Here is a 26,920-nt window from a genome sequence, read left to right on the forward strand (position 1 = left end):
ATTTAAAAAAATAAATTAAAAAAAAAAAAAAAAAAACTGGAAAAGAGAATAAAACAGTTCTGATGAATGGATGGAAATTATCAATAGGCCTAATTGATAAATACTATTTTAGATACCTCAGAAATACAGAGTCAGAGTCTACACATATCTTTCTTTTAATAGTCTATGTTATTAGATGGTATCATTCAGTTCATATTGGCATTGATAGAACGACTTGCCCAGATATCGTCCCTTGACTACGGAAAGAAAGTATACGTATCATTTATTTATTTATTTTTATTTATAGGTTTATTTTAAGAAATAGGTACCTTCCACAGCTCGTCGGTTGTCTTTCTCTCTTGAATAGGCCTAAATGAAAAAGTTGGACGAATCTGCAGGGATTTTTTTTTTATAGGAAAACTTCTTTATAGGGCCTGATATGCCCTGTTCCCCCTGGGGAAATGTATTGATGCCCGGAAATTGTTTTCTTTTCCAGTATTTTACAACTAAAACAAGTTATCTAGTTCGATCTGACCTATCGAGAGAAGTTTTAAATTTACCGCCGACGCTCATAATTCTGTTTCTTTCCTCATGATCATATGTAATACAGTATATTATATAAACTGAAGATATATGTGATAACATAGAAAGCCTGTAAATGCTCACAAATAGTATAGGCATACACATATTTTTAATATAAGCAATATTAAATGTATGCGTGAGATTTTAGTACTTAAGCGTGAGAGACGTGAGACAGACCTCTGCGTGAGTTGGATACGGTTTAAACTTAATTTTCTAGACCCCTATTTATTTCGAGACTTTTTATTTTATTTGTTTTATTAGGTATGCAAGTTCTGAGTTGACAGGAAGAAATATTTTAGAAATTAAATATATTTTATATAAATATGTCCGATTTTTCTGAATAAATTTCACATCCAGGTCAAATTCGCCGAAACAAAATAAAATCAAAGATCAATTCTGGAACTTTCATTGAGGGCGCTTAAAGTGATCAGTCGCCCTCAACGAAATTCACGTTCGTTTGAGTCACAAAATGGCGATCCATTAGTATTCCAAGAAGAACTACTGAACAAATGTCGCAATTTTGTGATTCATTCTTTAACATATTTCGCTAGAATAACTCATACCATCGAATCATTGTTTTATATGCGAATTCCGTAGGTTTTCAGTTAACTGAAAGCTTTCATCTTCGAAATAATGAAATAATGAATCTGGACTCACTGTCGCTGGCCTTATCCCAGATCTCGTATTTGGTTGCAAACCTGAACAAAAAGAACTACAAATCCAGTGTTACAGAAGTCTCTTATGTAAGTATAGAATACGATTTAGCAATAACGAATATATCTAAATAACATTAAATTTTGTTGTAGAAATATAAATGTAAAGGTGTATTTGAACGACACGCAATTCAATACAATTATTTTGCAATTTCTCGATCAATTCACAGCTGTTTGATTTGTATAATAGCACTCACTGGGTCGCAGTGCCAGTGCTATGAAAGATGGGGGAAACCGAAAGATAGGCCCTAACTAAACCCATGTTGACCAATCCTATCAGTGAATGGAACCTTGGCTTGGCCTATAAGTATGTTGTATTTAAGTACAATTACCTTATTGTGAAGATTGCAATGCTAATGCTTAAATATTTGTATTTATTCGCAGTTGGTGCAGCAGCACGGTCTGGAAACTGACCGTCACCTGCTGCGCTGTCTCTTCTCCCACGTCGATTTCAGTTGCGGTGACAGCAAAGGCAGTGGTAAAGATTTTCAGGTCAGCAAAACTATGAATACAAATATACTTTATTGCATTTTCCAATATTGTGCAGTTGAAGTTGAACATATAAAATTGTTTCGATAATAAGGAAGATAAATTTAAGGCCTATCTGAAATTACACTAGTGAGTTAGAATGTAAAAGAAAAAAAAAAGACAACATTCAAGAAGAAAGCAACAAAAAATAAAAATTTAAAAAAGGACAACAATTAAGAAAGAAAGAAGAAAATATCAAAACATACAAAGATTCAAAAACAAGATTTAAAAAACAAGGGAAAAACATCAATAATGACAAATTATTAAATTCATTTAGTATAAAATAGTAAAACATCATTTTAATATTCGATGAAGAAATTAACAGACTGGGGGGGGGGAATTTATTTTACAACACAATACTTGAGAAATAAAAACAGTTAATTTCAATATATATTTTTAATTTAACAAAAGAAAAATTATATGAATTTGATTGTTTTCATTTTTATTAATCTATTAGAAAGTTTGTATTTTACCAGTTTGGTATTTTTGTTTATATCTGACGTAAAAAAAAAAAAATTGTATTAATCCTTTCTTTTAAAAGCGAGTAAAATTAATAAATGAATCTTTAAATTGACCTAATGTAACTTGGATTTGCATTTTTAGATAATGCTCTCAATTGAAATGTCGACAAGGACGCGAAGCCCCGCCCACAAAGTCACAAAAACCTTAAGACAACGGCGGCTAGACTTATCGAGTTGGCGAACATTTTCTTTGCTATCAACCTTCTTTAAGAAAGAGAATTTAGGGTAGGCGGTATGCAAATGAATCATATATTCATAGTGTTAATCTATTTCATGGAACAGGCGGGGAAATTGTTGTAAAAGCCTCTGTATTTCGCTCCCAAAGGAAGAGGGAAAAGCGGCATTCAGTCAACCTCGTTGTCGGCAAAGGCCAAGTCACTGATGCGCACTGCGCTCGTGTAAATCTGGGTATCTGTAACCAAGCATAGACATCTAGGCCTAGGCTTGCGTATGTTTCGCGTTGACAACCAGCTGTCTAAGGAAATTAAAATGTCCGAGAAAGTTTTTGATCACGTGACTAAATGACGCTCGCTGATTAGTCGGGTTATCTGTCAATCAAATCTCGTTGAGATGTTAATTATATATGCAATGTAATTCAAGTTTCCCTTCCCTTTTGCAGGCCCAGCTGTTGATACAAGAGTGCGCATCACTTGTGTCAAAGTCAAATTTCACAACATTACTTTGTTTTGCGGTGAGCAACCCTCTGCATTACCAAAAGACTCTGAGGCCAAGTCCTCAGCTTTTTTCTCAGATCAGTAAAACTCTCAAGCTATCTCGAGTGCAGGAGCTAGTGTTTGGCTTAGCTCTACGTCATTCTTCTGTTCCAGAAATACAAATTCTAGGTAAGTAATTAAAAAATTTTAATTAGTTTTTGGAAGAGCTAGAGCAACCTTCATTCAAGTTTTTAAAATGTTCCCTTATTTTTAACACCCCTGGATAATAGATAAAGTGTGTGGGGTTGTGGGAGTGTATTTGCTCAGCTTAATTCACAAGCACATAATATACTCTTGTTGCAATTTTGGTATTTTATAGGCATTTTTAGCAGTTTTATTGCTACCTGTTTAAACCATTAACCAGACTTGTATGTTTATTTAAACATACAGTAGGCCTACATGCAGATCTTTTTTTAAAATCGAAGAATTGTTTATATTTCAGCCACACAGTTTGTGAAGCTGAAGCTGCCAGATTTAATTCGCTCCTACGTGGACCCTGGTAAGATTTGTGTTCATGTGTATCGTTCAGTTTGTGTTCATGTGTATCGTTCAATTTGTGTTCATGTGTATCGTTCAGTTTGTGTTCATGTGTATCGTTCAATTTGTGTTCATGTGTATCGTTCAATTTGTGTTCATGTGTATCGTTCAATTTGTCCAAAATACAATTTTTACAATGTTCCCTTGGAGGTTAAAAAGGCGTCATGGAATGGAACTGGCCACCCTATTACTCAGTAGAGAGCTTCTGATTTGTGCGACGACGCAACGCTAGAATGGAACCACTCATGCGTGACCATCCTACCTGGCGTTCTACGTTCTATGCATACGTAGATTTGGCCAAGTTGCGTCCTACCTTCATCGTGCAATCGAAAGTTCCCTATTGCCAAGGCATAGTACAGTGGACTTTAAGCTCATTGCTCTAATTTTAGTAATGAAATACAGGACTACCTTTACTGTTGCTGCTACTGTTTTGATTTTGTCTGATATTTGTTTTCTTTTCTTTTTTATCATGTTCACAAGAATGAGGCTACCACCACGACCATGTAAATTTGCTGCAAAGGGTGAAATGAAGGCTAAATGTATCTGTTCTATTGTTTGTTTCAGATTTAAGCCAGGAAGTAGGAGGTTTGACCGATATTTCTATTGAGGTTCTGCACTCGTTGCTGTCATATCTACTACAGGTTGGCAGAGACAAAAGCGCTGCTGTTACAGGTGTATCACCACCACAGAGAGACACATTCCTTGCTACATTACGCAAAGGTAAAACTCGGGTCAATCACGTTTTATATTGATTTGTAAATGCACTCTAATTGCCTTTATTACTGCCATGGTATGACAATCTGACATTTTTTTTTAACAGAGTTCCCACGTGACCGTCTGCCGGTTATTTTAGCACCACTGTTGTACAGTAGTGACGAAGACATCACCATGGAAAGACTAATGTCAGATAACTTGAATGTACCCAAAGGCACTGTAAGTTTAACATTGCTTTTCTGTGATTACTAACATAAGCTCTTTTAAAATTATAATAATAATATAGTAATAAAATAATGATAGTATATTAATAAAATGATAATAATATATAAATAACTTTAGGCTGAACACTTTGAAGCCTAGGATACACCTATGTATTCTTCTTGTCAGGCCCGTAGGTTAACTCTTTGCATTTGGTCTCGCTGTCTTCAAGACACTTGTTACGTTGGTGCTGAAATGGTCAGCCCAATTTGCAATTGTGTCTCCACTCTATGTGTTACATTGGTGCTGAAATGGTCAGCCCAATTTGCAATTGTTTCTTCACACCATTTGCTACCTCTTGGTGCACATCATTGCCAATAAATAACGTACAATAGAATGTTGGTGAGGAAAGAGAAGAAAAACAATGAAGTTATCTTTAACAAATTTGTGATTTGCACATTTATGGACATGTTTTCACACCCCCATACATTGTGTACAGAACTTTCGATTAACACCAACATTTAAATGTTTACAGACTGATAGCCTTCTAGCGGACGCACTGCAAGAATTGGGCTACGGATGCTGCCAATCAATGGAAGAGTGTCGCAAGACGCTGATGCAGCTAGGTGTCCAGAACCTAACACCTTTGTCAATTGCAATGGTGCTTGGCATGATGGCTCGTACCCATACAGGGCTCAGTGATGATAGCATGAGTGTGCAGGTATGTACAGTGTATGTGTGAACTTTGTTAATCCTATAGCAAGAATGTTCAAATGTACCATGGTAAATTGATAGCAAGCTGTAAAGTCCTGTTCAGACATGCCTAAATATGGTAATGATGACATCACATCATGACCATATATGGACACATCATGACTGTATGTGGGCATACAACAGTTTTTTTCATATGAAATATGATAGTCTGGACCGAGTTTTCACAATACACTCACAGGCATGAGTGGAATTTCTTTTTCAGTCACTTGTCCCAGGATAACCACAAATATCTTTATTTATGTTAGGTCGCATAGTTGTAACTGTAATACTGCCTTCATGAGATCATTCAGTTGTTTACGTTGCTATAATTATTAAACATTGCGTGTGATTTTATATCAGTTGTTGACAGGCTCGAATACTTGGAGTGATGGTAAAGACAAGAGTGATCAATCCACCTCAACGACATGGAATGCTGAATTGTTCATTGAAGCGGTACGTGACCTGGCGCCACATATTAATTTCCGCGATGTGATCCTAGCGCTCGACCACCCAGGATTTATCTTGAAGGATGTGCAAGGCTTGCGCTTGCTGAAACAAGCGTTGCTACGTGGACTGCAGGACATGTTCCCGATTGAGGTGCTCTACCGTATCTGGAAGAACACCGAAGGACAGGTGAGATAATTGGAAAGCTATTTATTAATTTTTAACGAATATTGATTCTGCTGATTGTAAACTGCAACTATTAATCTTGTGTCGTTTAGGTTGCCAACAAAAACTTTATGGATAATTATTAAATAAAAAACATTTTATTAATTAATAAGGTTGAGAATAATAATTTTAACCTTATTAATTAATTAATAATAATAATAGTAAGGTTAAGAATAATAATTTTCTATCTATTTATTAGTTACTAATTAACCATTTAAAATAATAAATATAATAATAGTCAGAGTATGATAAACATAAACATTAAGTTCAGAGTTGATTATTCATATAAGTTTGACAATTGTTTTTTTAATTTATTCAAAATTTATCAAAATTAATGATAATAATATTATGAACTCACTATGAAAATATAATAGTTACTGTAAAATTATTATCATTATTATTGATCCTGCTAATTTTAAACTGAAACTAATAATCTTCTGTCAGTTGGATTGCCAACAAAAACTGTGTTTAATTATTATATAAAAAATACATAATTTATTAATTTGTAAGATTAAGCTTAATAATTTCCAAACAACATTTCAATTAAATACAAAGTTATTTGGTCTTTGTTACTCCAGTTGTCATTGTCACAAATTTAGTACTAATATACCATATATATATATATATATATATATGAAGTGCTTAGAATCCTTGATGGCATGAAGTACTATTATAAGTCTTAACATATTATACTTGTATGATGTTGGTGAAATTTTTTTTTTTTTCCTGCTAAGTGATATTTGGAAGCCTCAATGAAAAGGTTCATTGACATACATAACTCACCCCATACATTTTGGTTGGTAAAATGGAAACTGCAGCCCTCAAGCTTGAGAAGTGACCTTTTGAAATGTACAAGAATTTTAGGCTGCTGCTTCGTAAAAAAAAAAAAACCCACTGTACCTAGTTTTTGTGATTCATGATTGCATTATTTGTTTTTCCAGTTGTCATGGATACAACAGATTTTATCCAATCCGGACGTGTTCTGCTTTGCTGATTATCCATTCCATGGGGTTGTTGTGGAAATATTGAAGGCTCTTCCAGAGGAGGACAACCGAGAAATTGCTAATTGGTAAGTTAGGCGAAATAGATACATTTACCTTTGACCCATCTTCATTCTTTAAAATTATGCTAGTTAATTTAATTTCATTCGATTCTCAGGTGTTTTGTTTAAAGCCCCATTCCCGGCAAAATTTCAGTTGTAAAGGAAAATCAGATTTTTTTATGTGAATTTAGACATTCCTAAACATGAAAAATATGTAAAATAAGACTGAAATTTGATTTTTTTTGTGTTCCACACAAAAAATAAATGCGGATGTATTTTTTATGTTTGTTTTTGCGATAGGTCTGCGAAAAAATATAGTAGGCGCCAGACACATAGCCTAGCAACACTGCTAGGCTAGGCCTAGCCTAGCAGTGGTGCTATGCTATAATAGTCTCTATTACTTTCTTTTTTTTTTAACTAAAATTTATTCCAATATTCTTTTTCCATAGTTTATAAGAATTACAGTAATGCGTATGCATTTTTTCTAAAAAAATTCTTTTTTCTTGCCAGGAATAGGGCTTTAAATTTCTAATGTTTAATATTTTACCTTTGAATTAGCGCCTGTGATCATATGAATATTATTTGCGCATAATATTAAATGAAGAAGATTGTTAATGTTATTATTTTTCATTTTTATTATTTTTATTATTATTATTATTATTATTATTTGGCACATAAAATAATAGTGCAGAGAGAGTTTATTGTCAGAAATTCTGTTTATGATATAATAGTGCGTGTAGAGTAGTATTAGTCTAAATTAACCATATGAACAAAAGATTGTTTTAATAAAGAATTACAGCAATGCATATGCATTTTTTCCTAAAGAAATTCTTTTTTCTTGCCAGGAATAGGGCTTTAAATTTCTAATGTTTACTATTTTACCTTTGAATTAGCGCCTGTGCTCATATGAATATTATTTGCGCATAATATTAAATGAAGAAGATTGTTAATGTTATTATTTTTCATTTTTATTATTATTATTATTATTATTATTATTATTATTATTATTATTATTATTATTATTATTATTATTTAAATAATAGTGCAGAGAGAGTTTATTGTCAGAAATTCTGTTTATGATGTAATAGTGTGTGTAGAGTAGTATTAGTCTAAATTAACCATGTGAACAAAAGATTGTTTTAATAAACTTAAATGATTTTCACCTAGATCTTGTTATCCTGTTTATGACAATCTGTCTGTTTTCAACTATAGGAAATCAATGGAGTTGACAGAAACTCTGTTGACAACATCAGAGATGGGAAAATACGACCAGGTGAAGGCGCTCTTTGCATTTCCAATAAAACATTGTCCTGATATGCTGCTCTTGAGTCTGCTGCAATGTGGCGTAAGTTCTCTTCCGTCAGTAGACACACAGGTATATACTTCACTGTGTATACATACATCAATAACATTTTTAGTTAAGATTGCCTCTTTTACAAAAACATTAAAAATATGTTTTCACTTAAACATAGATTCTAGGCATCTAATTTGTTAAGAAGCGGGCAGTATAAAGTACTATTCCCCTATGGGATATTAATTTTTAGCCCAGCTGCGCGATGTGCAATCTCTAGGCCGTGTTGCTATGTAATTTATGAGAGGCACGAAAGGTAAAGGAGATGCGACCTCTACCATGCTAAGAGAGATTGGCCCTTTGATCGCCTAGGCCTAGGAAGTAAGCCATGGCCTACTTGGTGTGTACTATTTTCATTACTTTTTAAGGTCTCGTAGAATCAATGTATGAGGTATATAAAACAAAAATTGACTGCTCTGGATTCGTGGAATGGTGAAATCTATAGGTACGGTCTCCACATCACCTCGGGGCAATAGATTTCATCATTCTCCTCATGAGCAGTCAATATTTGTATATTATAGCCCAAGGTGTTCTAAGTCCTGAGACGAAACCCGATTAAAATCCTAGTAATTTATATACATAGATTGACCGGCTAGGATTGCATGGCTGGAAATATTTCCCAGCCTTTAACCAATCAAGTACCTGGAATCTATTTAGTTTGTATATAATATGCTCTATACTCTTTTGAAAATATTAAAACATTATTTAATCTCAATTTACTTATTAATATTTTGGTTATGTAATTCAGTGAGAATTTAATCTGTGTCAACTTAGGTGTAATCTCATCTGTTCTTTTCAAAAGTTATTCAATGTTTCAGTTGATTTCCTAATGTATTTAAAAAATGTTACATGTACATTTTTTAAAATTGATATTTAAAGTTGTTTTGGATTTTTTAAACATTTCAGCCAAAATGGACGTCACTACGACATGAACTCATCTCGATATTAATCCCAATCTTTTTGGGAAATCATCCCAACTCAAGTATAGTGCTGCAATATGCCTGGTTAGGCAATGTAAGTCATTGACTTCCATCAAAGTCACATGACTTGTTATCAAAATCATCTGGCTACTCCATCAAAGTAACATGACTGCTTCAACATTTGCATACACTGATCTCTACTATAACAGCTGGATTGTTCATCAGCCAATCATTGTACAGAAAAAAGTGAAGCCACCGACGCCATGTTGCAGGGCCTACGTGACGTCCCAGTTTGGACAAGTTTCTTTTGGCATTTGAATAAATTATTGTTAAATATAACGATTCTTGTAATAGTTCAATAATAAATATAAATTTAACGTAAGGATTTTTTTCAAATCATGTAACTACTCGCGCAACTGTTTATGCAGTTTACAAAAGCGCAAGTTTTATTATTATTAACTTATTTTATTCCATCAGAGCCAATCACCCTCTGTGCGACAAATTATCATGCATTCAATGGCCGAATGGTACATGCGAGGTGAGAGTGATCAAGCTAGGCTGTCGCGCATACTAGACGTAGCCCAGGACCTGAAGGCTTTATCCCTTCTACTTAGTGGTACACCATTTAAATTTGTGATTGATCTTGCCTGCCTAGCCTCCAGACGGGAGTACCTGAAGCTGGATAAATGGATAACCGACAAGATACGAGAACATGGGGTAAGTTTTTGACGCTACTGCTTTTATGCCAAATATGAAAAAAGAAAAATTGTTTTGATAATATAAGGATTTACTTAAGTGAAGGGATGATAAATAAACCAGAAAACAAATAATTTATATTGTTGTTCCCATGTTGGTTATAAGGTTTATCTGATCATTTAATATTTATTCTGGAAAAATGGAGGTAAAACTGAGTTTCTGCATGGAAAACTTAGTTTCTAAATCTATTTTTACAGGAATTGTTTGTGCAAGCTTGCGTTGTTTTCCTGAAACGTCGTGCACCCCAGGTGCTAGGAATATCCGAGAAGGATGTAGGTAACTACAAGCAAGGAAGTCTACCTTTGGAGACTGTCGGTACAATGCTAGCATGCCTGCAAGCTGCAGCAGGCACTGTAGCCCCTGATATTTCTGAGCAAATCATGAACATGGTAGCCAACTGCTCAAACCTGTTGAAGTCTAGGCCTCCACCTGGTGTCATGAAGCCGCAACCTAGCCCCGGTATCAACCAACAGGTAAGTCACATAAAGTATACAGTATGGTTTTTCTTTCTTAACCTCTCTTTTTATTTTTTTATTTTATTTTATTTTTAAAATACATTTCCCAATAGTATTTTCATTTTGATGCATCTGCTTTTTTGCATCGGTATGTTTTTACTTTGTGTGCTATGTTAGACTAACATCGTTATTATTATTAAAATTTATTGTATTATTTTTAAATTATATATTTTTTATATTTTTCTATTATTTATTTATTTTTATTTTGTGGTTATTCTATTGTTATGTGATATTTTTACTACTTTTTAAAAATTACTTTATTAATGTTCTCTTGTAATTTTGTATTTATTCTTTTACTTATCTTATTAACATTTCATTACATTTCTATGCTAACTTGATGTTGCTTGCTTAAACTCCTTCCTCTACCTTTGGCTTGCAGCTGTCTCCGATCAATAACTACAGATAATTGGAGCATATGAAATGTATACACTAGCAAATTCTATAATATCGTAATATCATTTGTTCTTAAGAAATACAACATAACAGAATAAAACATAACAATACAATTAATAAGTAAACATGTTAACCAACACCATTCAGCTTAATTTTCCTTTAGTTTTTTTCATAATGTTTTTTTATATGATGAAGAGCAGAATGGCAAAACTCTTGGTACAATAGCCACTATGTCTGTCAACTATATCTGCTGCCCTCCTTGTATTTCAGCTGGTGGGCATTCAGCTAGCGGGCTGAAATGCAAGAATAAAATATTTAAAAAAAGCGTACCATCTTTCAAATGAGACGTTTTAAGCCATTGCTCTTGTGTGCAATATAGCTGGTGTGCATGTTAAAGAATGCAGTAAACTTTTTGGAAAAGATTAGGGGATTGTCTCCTGGTGTACTGCTCAATCACCACCAGAACAACCCCACTGGAAATAAGTATTTCACACCGAATAATTCCAGTCCAATGATAAATTTACAATGGTTATTTCTGGCAAAAACGAATTGTTGCAGGTAACTGAAATTCAATATTAGAATTTTGTTCTGGACTCACTATCAATGTGGATAATATTACATTCTCAAATTGTTACTGCGTTTTGAGTAAATTTAGTAAATATTGTGAAGCACCTGAAGATGTTGCTAGCCAAAATAACTAAATATTTACCAAATATAAATGTCAAAGTGTCTGTTTTTCTAAAAAAATACAAAAAAAAAAAAAACACATACTGTAGTTAGAACAAATGGTAATTGACTATTTCTTTCAAAAACAAATTTATATTTAAATTATTTATTTATTACACTCAGTGCTTCAGCATTATAGTAAGTTCTTTGTAAGTCACCCATGAATATAATATAAAGATGAATGCCTGATTGTGTGACCTTACTGTTGATTTTCTCCCCCTGTTCTAGCCTGGCTTTCCTAGCTTAGGACAAGCTTTTGCGTCTCAGGTTTGTTCCATCATTGTTGTCATGAATGCCAATGAAACCTGCATGTGCTTGCATTGAAAATAGTTGCATGTAACACAAGAAACTATTAAGCTCTGTATGCACACTACAGTATAATGCTCTGTCTACACTTTCAAATTGTATGTGACAAATTTCTGTGATATGCCCATATTAACATGAAGATGTCATTTATTACACCCCAATATGGACATGTCACAGTTTTTTGTCACATAAAATGTGATAGTGTGGACAGGGTTTTATCTTTTTTGTGACAAATACCTGTAATATTTCCATATAAGTGTTGTGATGATATGTCACATCTGTATAATGTCACATGTATTTTGGTGACAAATACATGTGACATTATATAGATGTCACATGTATTTGGTGACAAATACATGTGACATTATACAGATGTCACATGTATTTGCCACCAAAAATGGATAATGTGGACAGAACTTTATAGATAGTTAATGCTATTTTTTGGTATAGCAACCACAATGCATTTAGTAGACCGTCAGCATTTTTGCATACAATAATCCTCTGTATTCATAGTAGCTCATTCAGTGGCGCTCGTATGTGTTCGCATCGTGTTAATGTAAACAATGCGTGGTCTGGTTAACGTATTGCTCAGCTCATGCAGTCTAAGGCAAGCAATATGCCCAAAGCTCTCATTACATAATTACAAGAATTTTCTGAGTCGTATTATAAAAATGCTAACACTGACAATTATTTTATTGAATTTGATTTTAATATTTTATTTCAAAATAAATTTAAATATTTAATATTAACATTGTTATTAATTTAATGATGGTGCACATTCTGAATTTTACCACATGGTTTTTTGAGCCAGATGGCCTATATCAGATGGCCCTTCTAAATGGTACTTATATCAAAATACTTAAACATCAAATGGCCCATACAAGATGACCCAAATACCAGTTGGCCCATATATAGACTTGTCAGATTAAACCCTTATGTTCGATGATGGAAGTATTTTATAGCCTTTATTCATTATGGTCATTCCAAATGGCCCTTATTTCAGATGGTCCTTATACCAGATGGCTGTTATAAAGATAGTCATTATATATTTATTGTTATATTAAAAAGTTAAATTTATAAAAATGAATATTAACATTTGTATCAAGTACTAACTGCATGTAATGTGTACCATGACATACTTATTGAAAGTTTAATGTTACATGTATAGTAAATAATAGTATAGTATCCTCGGATGTTAGTAGTTGTTGCACATCTGATATTCTTAGTGCTCATCTAATTGACTCTGTATCCTTTTATAGTGCAGCTATAAAGTCAGTGGTGTATCTAGGACTCTTGAAGGTCATATGAGACGATTTTTGACTACTTAAGCATGATTTTTTAAATTTTTTTGCTTTGAACATTTCAAAGGAAGGGAAGAGTTACACTGCGGCCACAAGCTTTTTTGGGGCCCCCTTCCTAGATACGTCACTGCTGTAGGTTTATGATAATAAAGAACATTGCCTTCCAATCTCACGGTCTCAGCCTCAAATCATAAAAACAGCAGGATTTTAAGCCTTGTTCAGACCACCAAATTTTGTTTGACAAAAACATGTGACATGCCTAAATATGGTCATGATGACATCACATCATGACCATATATAGGCATACAACAGGTTTTTGTGAAAGAAAATTTAATAATCTGGACAGAGCTTTATTCTTCCAACTAAAATTAGCTCCACCCTCCCAAGGCTCAAGGCAAACTACCAACTACAACAGTAGCGTGATAATGGACAGCTTCCCCAGTAATAATAAGATATTAAACAAGTAATCTTTAAACCTCCGATGAGGGCAGTATAATAGAGGCAGTAGAGCTAATAAAGATCTATTAATCATGCAACTATTAATCAATCAGCCGAGTGATTCTAAAGCTTCTCATGAGGGCAGTATAATAGCGGCAGTAGAGCTTAAAAATCTATTAATCAATCAACTATTAATCGGTGAGCCTCATGAGAGCAGTATGATAGAGGCAGTAGATCTGAAAAATATCTATTATCAATCAGCTGGGTGTTTCTAGAGCTCGTCATCGGAGCTAAAAATATTTTTATAGTATAAGAATATTTTTATTGAGTTACTGTATGTATTTGCTCAGTATGTTTACTATTATTTAACCCTTTTGTTATTTCAATAGTTGATAGAAAGAAAAATGCGATAAAGTTAAGACGCAAGTTGACTAAATGCTTCTAAGCACAATAGAATTAGAAAAGTAAGATAAAGATTGATGGGAGATTGATGTGTAGGCATACGATAAAATAATCCTAATGCCAGAAAAGAGATACATATTCAGTAGCATAAATAATATTTGTTAGTTTTATCAATTTCTTTTATTTATTTTAGCTCATTTTCTTCAAGGAAATTTGGTTGGATGCATATGCATTCAAATGTTGTTGATTTTATGTAATTTAAGAAAAAATTGGCAATATAAAAAAAATGCATATTTCAGATGGGGAATTAAGTAATAATTGTAAAGCTTTATGATCGTCTGGTACTGTATCATTCGATTATGTTGTATTCCCTTATGTTTTTTTTTTTATTATTTCATTATGTATTTTAAAAATCAACATATTTCTTAATATTATTACTTTCACTTTGCCTTTTTGTGTGTTTGGAACTAGTGCTTAGAGATCTTATTTATTAAGCGCTTTATAATCTACCTAATTATTATTATTAATATTATCAATAAAAAAATATGTTTTTATTTATTTTATCAAACAGATGGACCCACTTGCTGGAATGCAATCTTTGAACCTTGGTGGCAATACAACACCTACATCCAGTGTTGGTATGGGTACTTTCCCACAGCAGTCGATGATGTCATTGTTCAACGCTTCTCAGTCACCACCGAAGCCATTCCCCAACTTGCCTCCTGTGTTGGGCGGATCTGCTCTTCCGAATAATAACCAACATCGTAAGTTATATACATGTTTTTTTGCAGTGCCTCAGGATATTTACATTTTAACGAGCATTAAATTAATAAGGGCTCACTCAGATTTTGTAGTAGTCTATTTCGTGAATACTTACCTAAATAAACTGAGTAATTTCCTTTGTTCCCGAAATGGAACACCCTTTTGGATAGTGCTAGAGAGATTATCTACTGCAGGGAAGCCACATGCATTTTTGAAAGATTGTGTTTTCTTTGTAGCGATTACAATCACTATTGGTTTGTGTACTTTAGAGACTATTTTGATTATGTGCCATATAAATGTTGTTTCATTATTTACTACTTTCTCAGTCACTGTTATGAATCACTTCCTACCAGCAACAGTTGTCATATGAGTTAGGTCATTTTGTTCCTTTGGATGATAAGTAACAGAGTTTGTGATTCTATTGTTAATTGTAACATTGAAAAAGTGAGACACAAAGAATTGTTGAACATTATGTTATTGAGGTAAAAGCTAGTGCTGCTGTAAGTAATTGAACTGTGAGGAGTTTGTGACCTGCTAATATATTGCTTGTGTCCTTGGGTAAGACTGTTAGTTCTATCTTTTCTTTTGAATGGGATGTTAAGCCATTTGCCCCATAGAGTACTACAGTTTTACGTCACGATACCACGTGATACATACTACTCCGTTGCTGTTGTTGCAAAATGTGTTCAACCTGATGCCAACAAACCATTGACCCCAATTTCTAACGTAATTATTAAGATGCTGTATCTTACTTTTCTTTGTAAATTTTAATTGATGATTAAATGTGTGTTCGATAACTAATATAATGCGAGGTTTTGTGTTTTTAGTACATTTTGATGGTAAAATATTAGATTTTAAAATGCCTATTCCAGAAAGCCTATGCAGTCATTCAGATGTAATGAACGGTAACCTACCTTTGTTGACAACAGATAGCGCCACCTGGCGTCGCGACGACACGACTGTGGTACTCTATTTGTATAATAGCAAATGAGCAAAAAAATAACTATAATTCACTATTTGAAGATTGTAGTAGATTATCTGCTGGTGTAAGCACAGTATTACGTGCATCCCCTTTAGCCTAAGCCAAAATTTATTGATTTCAACTAGGACCATATACATTTACAATTTCGTATCTACTATTTTCTCCTTTGTCTTTTCAGAGATGCGGACAAATAGTAATATGATGCCAACACCTGCCAACAAGCCTGCTAGGCAAGGTAATGGAGAGTGGGCTAAATATGGAATAACCCACAATAACATCAATTTAAAATATTTGAATAGTTTATTAAAAGGGATTAATTAAGGTGTCAACTTTCAATAAATCACAAAGCAAAATAATTGAGTTTTTTGCCTAATACAGTATATGAAGATTATGAAATCAATTTAAAGCCAGGTACTGGAGGGAATACAAAGTTTATATGTTGTAAACCTTTTTTTTTTAAGACACAAAAACTGTTTGACGGTTAATGAGACACATAACCACCCTTTTTTTCCCCACCTTTTCCCACAGTTTTTCAATATTCAAAAATCTCATTTTATGTCAAACACCCATTTTGTCTTATAAAAATTAGTACAACATATCAACGTATTTCAATTGTGAAGTGGTGGTATTTTCAGGTGATATAGCCAGCATATGGCCGGAATTAAACCAGACATTCTCCCAAGAAATTGACGACGAAGCCAATAGTTACTTCCAGAAGATTTACAACCAGCCGCCGAACCCGTCAATGTCAGTAGAGGAAGTGATTGAGATGCTGAAGAACTTCAAAGACTCTGCAGTCAAGAAAGAAAGGGTAACGTTTGGTTGTTTTCATTAAGATTTTAATACTATGTATTATTTGTAGTAGGTCAAGTAGAAGAAACTGTATATTAATTAATTATGGTTTATTGTGTTGCAGGAGGTGTTCATGTGTATGTTGCGTAATCTGTTTGAGGAGTACAAGTTCTTTCCGCAGTATCCTGATCGTGAGCTTCATATCACAGCTTGTTTGTTTGGTGGAATCATAGAACAAGCTCTTGTAACGTACGTAGAATTTTGGCATCAACACATTAGTCATATTTTAACTATTGCCTTGGGAGCAGCTTAGTACAATCAGTTAAAACTGGTAGTGCGGACCTGAACCATGGAAATATTTGCATCCCTGGTTCTATTACATCACGATAAAATATAGGTCGTTGCCTCAATAAAAATTGCATTCTGTTGATTGATTGAATGATGGATTGATTGATTGATTGATTGACCATCTTTTGTTGGTTTGTCTTGGAATATGGCCCACATGCATGTTAAACAATGTAGTATGTACTTGAAAAGGTGTAAGGAAATGTCTGTCAGTGGTGTACAGTATTGTCCAATTAACCTTCAGAGAACCAGTGCAGCTGCCACAGGTCACCGGGGGACCTAGCCAGCTTTTGTTAGTTCCTACTGTAAGTTAGGACCATTAGCTTTACTTTTAAAGTTTTTAATGAATACATATTGCTCTGTAACATTTTTATTTTTTCTTAATAGATATATTGCACTTGGAATTGCTCTTCGCTATGTTTTAGAAGCACTACGTAAGCCCCATGGTAGTAAAATGTACTATTTCGGTATCGCTGCATTGGACAAGTTTAAAACGAGATTGAAAGACTATCCTCAATATTGCCAGCATCTGGCATCTATCCCTCACTTTGAACAGTACCCAGAAACACTCATTGAGGTAAGAAGTTGTTTCATGGCCTTCCATAAAAGAACATTGAGTCAAGTTGTTACAGAAACCCAAACTTGATACTGTCACCACCATTTTAATACATAATACTAATTTTTTTGCAATTTGAATAGTATTGTATTAATGCCATATCTAGATGTGGGGATAAAGCCTTTACAACATAGAAATTATGGAAATGGAATTTAGCAGATATCAATGTATGTTTAAAATTTCTGTGAGCTATAGTTTTCTTGTTGATATTCTCAATTTAAGTAATCCATAAACAGTCAAAAGCAACTTTAGTATTTAAGCCTCATTATATGCACTGTCCTCATGACAGTAGAACTGAATATTTTAAACTGGTTCTTGACTTTTTGTTATCTATTTATCTGGTATAATTTATTTGTGTACTTTTGAATATTTGTTGAATGTACTGTACCGTCAATTCTTCCTCAGTACATCCGGTACGGAGAACAACAGCGTGAACCGCCATCTAGAAGCCAGACTGGCACAACAACGCCCTCAACGCCGACAGTTACCACAGTTACATCAACTACTACAGGCAGTACAAAAACGACGACAACAATTGCTACGGCAACAACAACAACAGCTGTGACAACAAAATCCACCAAGCATGTTCCTGTAAGTATTAAAGATGCTATAAAAAGTTCCATTTTTATTAATGTTTATTAGAATTACCTAATAAAACTGACATAAATTGGCAATGAAATGGAATTTATCTATGTTTGACAAATCTATTTTGGTATTGGATTTCCTTTTTCGGGCTTGCCTCTATTATTAATAGTTTCAACAACCCCAGTGGATTTTATAATAGGAACACCCTGTGTAATATGCAGCACTTTTGCAGCAAAAATCATTTATTTTTTAATTGATCTTTAGAAACATAACTTCACTGAGTAAATGTTTTTAGTTTCTTGTCTTTATGTGGACTTTTATTGTGTTGATAATTGGAGAACCTTTTAGGTATTTCAGAAATTCAGAAAAAATTTTTTTTTTTTTCAGCCTTCAATTGCAAACACGACGAACATCAATACTCTACTCGTTGCTCGGAAGGATGAACCCAAAGAACCGCCTGAAAACATACAGGACAAGATTGCGTTCATCTTTAACAACTTATCACAGTCAAACATGACAATCAAGGTGTGCTATTTATATATTTTATTTTTTGTTTTTACTTTATTTTTAGATAGTGCCCCTCCTGGTTAAAGTTGATCATAGATGCCCTTGCACACACAGTACAACAAAATCTCTTGAGCATTCATATTTACTTTCTGCTTTGTTATACTTGTACAGGCAGAGGATATTAAAGAGAGTGTGGCAGAGTACAAGCAGTGGATTGCACAGTACATGGTCATGAAGCGGGCAAGCATCGAGTTTAACTTTCACTCCCTCTACTCATCATTTGTCGACACTCTTAAAATGCCAGATTTCTCGAACATGGTTATTAATGAAACACTTCGCAACATTGAAGTAAGTCACAGGTTTTGTTCCGATAACAATTACAGTTTAACCTTTCTAACTAAAAGTATTTTGTGAGATGTACTAATATGTATTGTGGTCTCACTAAAGGCGAATACAGTTGCTTACCACTGCACACCACTAATGCATACCACTTACCATCGCAAATAAATGCTTTTCTTCTTAGGTATTACTTGCATCTGATAAGAGTGATTCTAATTTCTCTGATCGATCGCTTCTGAAGAATCTCGGTCATTGGCTAGGCATGCTGACGCTAGCTAAGAACAAACCAATCCTACAAATAAACATCGACCTCAAGGAGCTGCTTCTGGAGGCTTATCATAATGAACGCTCTGAGCTGGAACTGTTGTACGTTGTCCCGTTTGTCGCCAAGATCATAGAATCGTGCGTGAAAAGTAAAGTGTTCAAGCCACCGAACCCGTGGACGATGGCGGTTATGGGTGTCCTGGCCGAGCTACATCAGGAGCCGGACCTTAAGCTCAACCTCAAGTTCGAAGTGGAGGTGTTATGTAAACACTTGAGCCTTGATATCAATGTAAGTTTGAGTGTGCAGGTTTGAGGCTCTTCTCCCTCATGATTTGGGTGGTAGAACGTAAGCTCAGATAAGATTGATAAATTTTTTGAGAGGGCAGGGGTTACAATGGTGCTGTGGACTGGACATTTGCACCATTTGAAAGCACCGTTGGGGTGTAGAAAGTTGTAGGAATTAGTTACTGTTGTAATAAGTGCTGTTTAGGTTAAACAGCTTTACCTGTTACCTTTAGTATAACAATTTTATTATACCTAATAGTAGTAGTTTTTTCACCACTAAAAAACTTTTGTTTTCTGTATTACAGGAAGTTCCCATTACAGGGTACCTAAAGGAAGGTGAGCGTCTTCTCAACTTCAAACCTAAACTTTCCGGTCGCCGCAAGCACAAAGACGAATCATCGACGTTGCCCCCGACAGTGTCTGACACGCCGGTTGCACCGACGCCAAGCACGGCCGTTGCACCGGCCACATCAGGGACAACCCCTACTACTTCATCGACGATTGCACAACCACAATTCAACTTTCAGGACTTGAATACATCATCATTGAGCGGGCTTTATGCACATATTACTATCAACAGCCAGGTACCATAATTTTTTATGTTATATAATATTTTATGCAATTTTATTTTCTTTTACCATGAAACCATGGTGAAGTTGATGCTATCTATTAGTACCCCTAGTTATTAGATCCATATACTGGCATACTGGTGCAAAGTTCTTGGAAAGGAAGGGTACAATTTCTTTCAATTTGGAGCTGCCTGTTTTTAAAATTTTCCCACCTAAGTTCAGCCATGGTAGGGTTGAGATGGACTACCTGTCAGGGACTTTTGACCACTCATAGAGGAATCTCTGTCGCTGCCAATCCTATACACGAACAAACTAAATTAAAGACTACAAGCTTTCATTTACATAGTAAAGTTCTTCAGCTAACTTTACCAATCCCCATTTTTTATTTCCATTTTTAACTGATAGTACAGTAATTGTATATTCTTATTGCTCATCATTTAGGCTGAAGTTTTCCAAATTGTTCCTCAACTACGTTTATGTGTGCGGTTGGCAGTGGAGCGATCGGTGCAAGAATTAGTTCAGCCTGTTGTAGAGAGGTCCATCAAGATAGCACTTACCACTTGTGAACAAATTGTGAAAAAGGTAATTATACACCTCCAGAATAATGTATATTTTAATGATAATATTTTTGACAAATACCTACAATATATTAAAAGTGATTATATCCTTTTCCTTGCAATAGCAAAGTGCTTAAGTAAAAATTTGTAGAAGTTGTAATTCAGCTAATTAATTTTATTATTATTTGTATTTAAAATTTATTTACATTTCCTGTTGTCTTTCCTAAAGGATTTTGCATTAGATCCGGAAGAGAATCGTATCCGACTGGCAGCTCATCACATGGTGCGGAACTTGACAGCTGGTATGGCAATGATAACGTGCAGGGAACCACTACTGCTTAGTATCAGTAACAACTTCAAGAGTGTCTGCTTGACAACACTTAAGGTGAGTCAGTTTGCAACTGCTAAAGAAGATCTAACATATTATTTACATTTATTCAGGCTTTACGTAGAAATTGTTAAATCACACAGTCCAAAGAGGAATTTACAAAAATATACACATTCTCCTCATACAATTTATGATAAAGTGTTTAATATTATTCACACCTATAATGAGCTACCTGTTTCTAGACGAACAATCCCATAGGCAGCTATCATGAATATTGTCCTTGTTTTTCAACTGCAGGCTGCAACCCCTCAACAGAAAGAAGCAATAGAACAGGCAGCCAGTATGGTTGCTGCTGATAATGTAGAACTGGCGTGTGCTTTTATCCAGAAGTGTGCAGTCGAGAAAGCCGTACCTGAAATGGACCGTAGATTAGCAACTGTGAGTAGTAAACTGCTGTGACAAATTTGTGCGATATGACATTAATATCATGCTGCCACATCAATTATATTATTTCATTTTTTAAACCTTATGTTTGCGTAGCATCACTTGTACTGGTACTGGTATAGGCATTTATAATACGCCTCTTCCTTGAGTTCCTTGAGGTTATAAAGCGCACTTCTTTTCCCTGGTCATTGGGTCCACATGCTTTAAGTGTTGCTGCTGGTAATTAGCGCAGGAGCAGGCAACCCCACCAGGTACCCATTTATACTCCTGGGTGGAGAAAAGCAATGCAGATAAAGTGCCTTGCTCAGGGACACAAGTGAAATGCACAGCAGGTAATTGAAACCTCGACCTCGAGGTTGGGAGACCAGACCATTCCCACTGTGCCAAACTGCTTCCACAACCGTCATCTTCATCACCACCATTATCAATTATCAGCATTGTTATCATCATTGTTTCGGCATTAAACATTTTGATTTTTATTTAATCCTTCAGGAGATTGAACTTAGAAAGCATGCAAGGAATGAAGGACGTCGCTATTGTGATCCAGTCGTCCTAACCTATCAAGCTGAAAGGATGCCAGAGCAGATTAGGCTAAAGGTTTGCACCTTTGATAATTGCATATAATCCCTAGTCACATTAATTCTATTTAATTCCACCTGATTCAGAGGATACCACTGCAGGTTCGCTTTAAGGTATGCTTCTATAACGCTAATGTAACTGTATTTGACATGCTTTCTATTTCTATAGAGAAAATAAAATATATTCCACTTTCTTAAACCTTTTTCATTTTTATTCGTTGACTTAAAGGTTGGAGGCGTAACACCCACGCAGATTGCAGTATATGAGGAGTTTGCTCGTGTTATCCCAGGGTTCCTGCCAACAACAGAATCAGCACAGCCAGTCCAGGTAACCAATAAGGTATAGGCGGTTGGTTACTTTGGCTTTCCACTGCACAGCACAGAGATATCACTCCAAGATCATTTGGCTTTCTTTGTTGTCTGGTTGTTATTATACAATCTTATTTCCCTTCATTTCATTCATATATTCTTGTTATTCTATGTTCATAAACATTAAAAATAATATTTTTTCTCAACTTTCAAATCAAATTTTATTAGAATCAATTTACTTTGCTGCTATGTTTATCATTAAAAAAATATTTATGCCAAAAAATAATTGAAAAAAAAATCATTAAGTATTTGTTCCGTATAATTCATAGATGGTAAATAAAATTTGTGCAGTGAAGGGCACCGCCTCCTATGGGTGACAATTTTATTACAGATATTATGCAATATATCTATCAATTATTTAGTTTTCTTTGATTTAAGACTGTTCTATGAAAATTCAGTAAATTTAAAGGATATATGCAAAGAATTTAAAAACAGTATTACCATACATCTGTTTACTGTGGCATTGATATATTTCTCAGTGAAATTTACTATGTAGGAAATTTGTATTTGTATTAAATTTTAGTTTAATTGTTTTTGCTAAACATTTCACATTTAATTTTTTTCAATCTTTTGCCTGTCTAGTTTATTTATACTCACCTCTTTGATTCCAAACTCCTCCTCAATAAACATCATGCATAATTTAAAAAAATGTTTTTCCCCAAAAACTTTAAAACTCAAAATATTTGCATTATGCTTACATTAGCAGTCTTATGCCCTGGATGAGATCACACAAATCTACGATAAATGTGCAACAGAGATCGAGCAGCACATCCAACACGTGAGTATGATCGCACCAAACAACCAACACTTACACGTCATGGAATTGCTGTTGGAGGCCGTTGTCCTGGCACGCAACTCACGCGAGATCGTCACGGCTCTATCTCTTCTTCAAAAGGTATGTAGGTTTTGTAGGCCAAGACAAAATTTTATACAAACTAGATGAAATAATGTGTAGTAATTATGGCAGGAATATATGTAAATTTAATTAATGTATGAATTTACAAAGCAAGCTAGCTATTCAAATATAAATACAGTACGGTCGAATATGTTCACTCTATATAAAGTAGATAAGATTATTAATGGCAAGTCGAGTGGCAGAGCGGTAAGGCAGGTCCGCTGCTAGCTACAACCTATTAATTGGTGCTTGTTCCAGCCCCTCCTCACCCATGGTTCGGTTGGTAGAACCAAGTCTTCTCGGATAAGAACTTAAAATGGAGGTCCAGTGTATACATCTGGCTCGTGTGAACTTTAAAGAACTTATTTGCATCTTTCGGAAGAGTAGGGGGTTACCCCAATGGTTGATTTCAGCCCCTGTCGTTGTGGAATAATGTGAACATGTAGCTACCACGAAGCGCTTCTTTACCGCTACTGGGTAGTCACGGACCACGTCCATACGCAGTTCAGCACAATGACGCTGCAAGTTTGGGTTATTCTCCTAACTTTACCTTTAATACATATAATAGTAATCTCAATTGTGTTTTTTTCTAGGCTGTAGAGGGCTTAATGGAAGGCTACATTCCACTAAGTCTAGACCCTGAAATCGCCATGAGGTACCAGAATACTCACCTGTTAGTCCTGAAAGCCCTCCAAGATCAGAGGGCCTATGGACCACAATGGACCAATAAACAAGTCACAAGGTAGGCTGCAGGGTTTAAAGATGTTTAATCATTGGATGAATGCACTTTTTACTTTCCTACTCCCAAAATCTGGAACTCTCTTCTCAAGTACTTAATATATAATATGATCATAAATTATTTCAAGTAAAACATATATTTTTATTAAGTTCATCTTCATTGTGCTTTTAGCTTAAATGTAAGACATATAATTGTGAAAATATATTACCATCATACAATCATATTATTATCCAAGTACGGTTGGACTTGCCAAAGTCGAATCCAAAATGGCATTGAAAAATTGTTTGACTTTGATAAAATTTGACTTAGATTGTTAAATAATGGAAAACCAACAATTTGGTGTGTAAAATATGGTCGACTTAGAAATTATTTGAGTTAGGAAAAGTTGACTTAGGAAAGTTTAACTGTATATTAAAATATACTTCTTTATATTCTTGTTGAAATGTGCTTTTGAAAATTCTGTACTGTTGATGAGATATCAAATGAATTAATTCAGTTTTAATTTGTTAGTAGATTAGCGAGATTCATTTTTTTTACTTAGATATCATCATTAATGTTTTGGTTATTGCAGGATGGTCTGTGAGCATAGAGGAGAACAAAAGTATAACCTTGATGCAATTGAGGCACTGCTTCGAGCACACCTCATCACTCTGCAAGCATATGATTTGCATATTGCACAGGTTAGAATATTGTTTTTGTTTATGTACAAAGGTCATATGATTTGTATATTGCACAGGTTAGAATATTGTTTTTGTTTATGTACAAAGGTCATATGATTTGCATATTGCACGGGTTAGAATATTGTTTTTGTTTATGTACAAAGGTCATATGATTTGCATATTGCACAGGTTAGAATATTGTTTTTGTTTATGTACAAAGGTCCTTTTGACACTTTATTCCAGAAATTCGTAAAATCTCAAGTGCTATATAATTCTATTATTATTATTAATATGCTGAACAGGGTTGTAACTGTAGAAAAAAGGTGTGAGTAGGTGATAACATTAATAAACTCTAAATAATAAAAGTGGATTTTAAGGATAGAAGTATACATATTAAAAAGAACTATTTCTTTGTTAATTTCTCTCAGTCTATGGACAATGGAATGAACCCAACATCAGTAACGTATGCAATGAACATCGCTAAACGATTTCTGATTGACGATAAACAGAGCAACATCTTGAACGAAGCTGATTTGTACAATACATTGCAAGTGCTTGCACGCATCGCTGCACACTCCTCAAACCCACCTGACATGTAAGTTTCCTTCCTAGTGTGTCCAGGATTTTAGTAATCTGAAACTTGAGGGTGTTACGTGAACAGCAAGCCTTCATTTCTTAAAGCTAGGCTCCGGAGGAAAATTTTTTTGGGGCGTAACCACCCTTTTACTCCAGTACTAAAAAATCTGTATCTCATCAACCTCATTAAATATGCTTTTTGTGTCTTTGAAAAATCAGTTCTACAACATTTTACATTTTATAGAAGCGTGAGGGGGCTTATAGGATGAGAAACCTTCCAGAAGACAGGCCATTGGTCCGTCGTTATCATGTTGGTTATAAGGTTTATCTGAAAAAGCTGTAAAACCCTTGAAATTTTTAGCACTGCATGTAACAGTGATTTATATACTGTTATTTTGTTGATCTATGGCAGTACATTCTATGACAAATATGAAGATAAAACAAAAGAATCATGAAATTGAAAACATAATTTAAGACATTGTCCAGAACAGAAAAGTAACCACTGTCTCGATTAGATTCTAAATACTTTTTGAGGGTGGTAGATCAATAAGTTAGGGGTCTGATATTACCAAGTATCCACTTATCCTTATCTTTTTTTCTTAGGCCTGGACCATTTGCTGGGAGGTTAGCACACCTCATTGAGCTGGTACGTCAAAACCATGACCCTGCCTTCCTTGACAAAGCACCTGGAGGACCAACATCTATGATGCACTCTGGTATCTCGCAAGCACGGGAGTTTGATGATCCACCAGGCCTTCAAGACAAGACGGAATATCTACTCCGCGAGTGGGTTAACATGTACCATTCACCTGCTGGTGGACGAGATAGCACCAAGGCATTCTCGGCATTTGTTAACCAGGTAGAATATATTTGTGATTACTATTTTTGTAATTTGAATTTAAAATATTAATTTACTATCAATTTGACACAAAGATGAAATTAATGTACAATGGATTAGATGACCAGGTGAGTGCTGGGAGTAAGACATTGGCGAAGTCCAACACTATTGGTGGTCTACTCTAAACTCCTGAAGTTCTGAAGGTTTGCATAACAAGTAAAAGTTTAAAAATATTTAAATTTTTGGTACAACGTATGTTGGTTCACCGATGCATATTAATAATTTTCAAAGACAACATGCCAGATATACCTCTGTAAAACATAGAATTCAATTGTATGATCATTTTTTTTATCTGTGATGCAACACAAGCCTCGATTACAATCTGTTTTTGGATCAGCAGCACAGCTAGCTATTTCTATATTTAAAATATGTGACTACTCACATGAAATCATTTAAAAAAACCAAAACATATTTTTTTTGGCCATATCAGATGCATCAACAGGGTATCCTAAAGACAGACGACCTCATAACCCGCTTCTTCCGAATCTGTACTGAACTGTGCGTGAAGCTGTGCTATCACGCGCTGTCAGAGCAGGCGCACACAGCCACGTTAACACGTTCCAAGTGTTTCCACACATTGGATGCTTTTGTTAGACTGATCGCACTGCTGGTGAAGCATTCCGGCGATGCGGCTAATAGTGTGACAAAAATCAACTTATTGAACAAAGTACGTATTATTTGTGAAGAAATTGATTGGATCTTTTTCTTAAAATTATAAAACTTTATTATATAACATTAAAAGACATGATTTTTATTTGTATTAAGCCAAGA

General features: G+C 34.6%; 1 protein-coding gene across 8 annotated transcripts in view; it reads left to right on the forward strand.

The window, feature by feature from the left end:
- The first annotated feature begins 1,007 nt into the window (after window positions 1-1,007).
- Window positions 1,008-26,920, forward strand: part of LOC117114036 (CCR4-NOT transcription complex subunit 1-like) — a 32,022-nt gene continuing 6,109 nt past the window's right edge. The window contains exons 1-35 of one of the 8 annotated variants that reach the window (XM_033257571.1): window positions 1,008-1,304; window positions 1,659-1,766; window positions 2,943-3,165; window positions 3,479-3,535; window positions 4,138-4,293; window positions 4,394-4,506; window positions 5,024-5,209; window positions 5,602-5,874; window positions 6,852-6,979; window positions 8,165-8,327; window positions 9,210-9,317; window positions 9,701-9,940; window positions 10,177-10,452; window positions 11,842-11,880; window positions 14,632-14,824; window positions 15,983-16,039; window positions 16,440-16,615; window positions 16,721-16,845; window positions 17,329-17,518; window positions 17,963-18,148; window positions 18,530-18,667; window positions 18,821-18,997; window positions 19,173-19,541; window positions 19,843-20,121; window positions 20,548-20,688; window positions 20,893-21,048; window positions 21,289-21,429; window positions 21,928-22,032; window positions 22,243-22,353; window positions 23,086-23,277; window positions 23,871-24,019; window positions 24,588-24,696; window positions 25,104-25,270; window positions 25,855-26,110; window positions 26,580-26,816. In XM_033257571.1, the coding sequence (XP_033113462.1) occupies window positions 1,203-1,304; window positions 1,659-1,766; window positions 2,943-3,165; window positions 3,479-3,535; window positions 4,138-4,293; window positions 4,394-4,506; window positions 5,024-5,209; window positions 5,602-5,874; window positions 6,852-6,979; window positions 8,165-8,327; window positions 9,210-9,317; window positions 9,701-9,940; window positions 10,177-10,452; window positions 11,842-11,880; window positions 14,632-14,824; window positions 15,983-16,039; window positions 16,440-16,615; window positions 16,721-16,845; window positions 17,329-17,518; window positions 17,963-18,148; window positions 18,530-18,667; window positions 18,821-18,997; window positions 19,173-19,541; window positions 19,843-20,121; window positions 20,548-20,688; window positions 20,893-21,048; window positions 21,289-21,429; window positions 21,928-22,032; window positions 22,243-22,353; window positions 23,086-23,277; window positions 23,871-24,019; window positions 24,588-24,696; window positions 25,104-25,270; window positions 25,855-26,110; window positions 26,580-26,816 (5,826 nt within the window). In that variant the 5' untranslated portion in view covers window positions 1,008-1,202. The remainder of the gene's footprint in view (window positions 1,305-1,658; window positions 1,767-2,942; window positions 3,166-3,478; window positions 3,536-4,137; window positions 4,294-4,393; window positions 4,507-5,023; window positions 5,210-5,601; window positions 5,875-6,851; window positions 6,980-8,164; window positions 8,328-9,209; window positions 9,318-9,700; window positions 9,941-10,176; window positions 10,453-11,841; window positions 11,881-14,631; window positions 14,825-15,982; window positions 16,040-16,439; window positions 16,616-16,720; window positions 16,846-17,328; window positions 17,519-17,962; window positions 18,149-18,529; window positions 18,668-18,820; window positions 18,998-19,172; window positions 19,542-19,842; window positions 20,122-20,547; window positions 20,689-20,892; window positions 21,049-21,288; window positions 21,430-21,927; window positions 22,033-22,242; window positions 22,354-23,085; window positions 23,278-23,870; window positions 24,020-24,587; window positions 24,697-25,103; window positions 25,271-25,854; window positions 26,111-26,579; window positions 26,817-26,920) is intronic. The other 7 variants (XM_033257578.1, XM_033257583.1, XM_033257592.1 and 4 more) reach the window with 7 other exon arrangements.

This window comes from Anneissia japonica, unplaced genomic scaffold (genome assembly GCF_011630105.1).
Source record: "Anneissia japonica isolate Jap-2015-1 unplaced genomic scaffold, ASM1163010v1 scaffold288221_len503873_cov180, whole genome shotgun sequence".
Lineage (NCBI taxonomy): Eukaryota > Metazoa > Echinodermata > Crinoidea > Comatulida > Comatulidae > Anneissia > Anneissia japonica.